Genomic DNA, 2,500 nt, shown 5'->3' with positions numbered 1-2,500 from the left:
TTTTTACATACGAGGAATTTGGATTGAAAACTGGTTCATTAGAATAAACGCAGAGACAATAAAGAGACAGTATGTCCACTGTAACCGGGCTGTACAGTTCCCAGTGGGACTGATGGGGTTCGGGGTTCAGGGTCAGACCGTGTTGTTATTGTATCTGCCCACTGTAGCAGAAGGACTGCGGGGCTGCAGGGAATCGAACCCTCCGTTAACCCTCTGCTCATCCTACAGGTATCCAGAAGCGTGAAGCTCTGAACTGCCACAAGATCCGTCATTTCGAGAACACGTTTGTGGTGGAAACCCTGATCTGCGAGCCCTGAGGGGCGGCGGCGGTGGTTGGCGGCGGCGGTTGGCGGCTGCAGTGAGCTGTGTGTTTTTAATGCTCACCTGTCTCTCCTTTCTGTCTTTACTTCAGGTAGTGAGCGAGTGCGAGGAGTGAAATGTGAAGCTGTTTGCTGAATATTCTTTTTGATTGTCAAAAGTATTTTTCCACTTTTCTGTTCGGGGATCTTCTTGGAATCTTTTCATAAAATAACTAGTTTAATAGTAAATTATTTTAATCAGTATAACTGCAATTATAGCACCAACATTGGTTTTAATAGAGAAGGGACTTTTAGTTTGCCTTTTTGTTTTCAATCCAAACAAGATTTCAGAATAAAGGGCACTTTTATACCACTCGCTCTGATCCAGGGAGACTGTTTTTGTTTTTTGTATTTTGTCTGCTGTAGCTATTAATACTCTGCACCTGTTCTTTCTTAACTGGAAAAGGATCTTAAAGTCAGAGTGCGTTCAGCTTTAAACATCCACTCACTCAGACCTTAAAATCTTTTTCTCAAGGGTTGTCTGTCTTTTTTTGAATGTGTAATTTTTTGGATAACTCTTGCTGTTGTACTAATTTGTGTATATAATCTCTTTAAAGATATGAACAGACCAACACAATAAACAAAATGGAAAAAACAAACACTGCTGTTTGTCTGTTTGTCTGCTAACTTCCTGTTAGCCTCAACTTTCAGGTGGAACCAGCAAGAACATCATCAGCGGTTTATTGTTCTCTTTAGTTCCCCTCAGGATCAACTATATAAAACCTTCATAAGCCCCGCCCCCTTTGTTCTGTGCTCCAATCACAGTTGAGAACCTCGGTCAACGTCCTCCTTTCCTGTACTTAGATATGCTATATGCTAAGCTAATCTATGTTGAAAAGACAACATGGTCACATCCTAAGTTAGCTAATGTTAGCAATACACTCGATAACTAGCTAGTAAGTAATTGATGTAAATTAGCTAGCTAGTTAGCATTAGCAACATATATTATTATTAGCAGTATTATTAGTATTATTATTAATTTTTCAATTCAATTACACTTTATTTGTATAGCGCCAATTCATAACAGAAGTTATCTCAGGACACTTTTCAAATAGAGCAGGTCTAGACCGAACTCTTTAACATTAATTACAGAGACCCAACAGTACCACCATGAGCAAGCACTTGGCGACAAGGGCAAGGAAACACTGCCTGTTAAAAGGCAGAAACCTAGGACAGATCCTTCAGCTCTAGGTGGGTGGTCGTCTGTCTCGACCAGTTGGGGTGAGAGAGAGAGAGAGACAGACAGACAGACAGACAGGCGCACAGCAACAACAGTATTGGCAATGGCAATCTAGCAGGACCATGGCAGGAGGCTCCACCAGGATCGACAAGAACCTGCGAGACGAGAAAGCACAAGAACTCCGGGGAAGAAGTGAAGTTAGTAACATGCATTAATGGAACATGAATGAGTGCAGAAAGAGAGAGGAAGAGAGGAGCTCAGTGCACCATGGGAAATCCCCCGATAGTCTAGGCCTATAGCAGCATAACTAAGGGATGGTTCAGGACTCACCTGATCCAGCCCTAACTATAAGCTTTATCAAAGAGGAATGTCTTAAGCCTACTCTTGAATGTGGTGAGGGTGTCTGCCTCCCGAACCCCAACTGGAAGCTGGTTCCACAGGAGAGGAGCTTGGTAACTGAAGGCTCTGGCTCCTGTTCTACTTTTTAGAGACTATAGGAACCACAAGTAGCCCAGCATTCAGAGAACGTAGTGTTCTAGAGGGGTAATAGGGTACTATGAGCTCTTTAAGATATGAAGGGGCCTGACCATGAAGAGCTTTATAGGTGAGGAGGAGGATTTTAAATTCTATTCTACATTTTATAGGGAGCCAATGCAGAGAAGCTAGTACAGGAGAGATGTGATCTCTTTTTCTAGTTCCTGTCAGTACTCGTGCTGCAGCGTTCTGAATTAATTGGAGCGTTTTAATGGACTTATTGGGGCAACCTGATAATAAAGAGTTGCAGTAATCCAGCCTTGAAGTAACAAATGCATGGATTAGTTTTTCTGCATCTGTCTGTGATAGTATGTGTCTAATTTTTGTAATATTACGTAAATGAAAGAAGGCGGTCCTAGAGGTCTGCTTTATGTGGGAGTAAAATGACAAATCCTGATCAAAGATAACTCCAAGATTCCTGACAGTG

The 2,500-nt window shown here is 42.1% G+C and overlaps 1 protein-coding gene across 1 annotated transcript in view; it reads left to right on the top strand.

The window, feature by feature from the left end:
- The window catches only part of LOC127365169 (integral membrane protein 2B-like), a 14,466-nt gene extending 13,508 nt beyond the window's left edge, over window positions 1-958 (top strand). Inside the window, exon 7 of the mRNA XM_051403024.1 lies at window positions 229-958. Within this exon, the coding sequence (XP_051258984.1) occupies window positions 229-317 (89 nt within the window). The 3' untranslated portion in view covers window positions 318-958. The remainder of the gene's footprint in view (window positions 1-228) is intronic.
- Window positions 959-2,500: the final 1,542 nt, after the last annotated feature.

The sequence above is a fragment of the Dicentrarchus labrax genome, unplaced genomic scaffold (genome assembly GCF_905237075.1).
Source record: "Dicentrarchus labrax unplaced genomic scaffold, dlabrax2021, whole genome shotgun sequence".
Lineage (NCBI taxonomy): Eukaryota > Metazoa > Chordata > Actinopteri > Moronidae > Dicentrarchus > Dicentrarchus labrax.
Note: the sequence above shows the minus strand (reverse complement) of the source record. Positions and strands in the feature narration are given on the sequence as shown.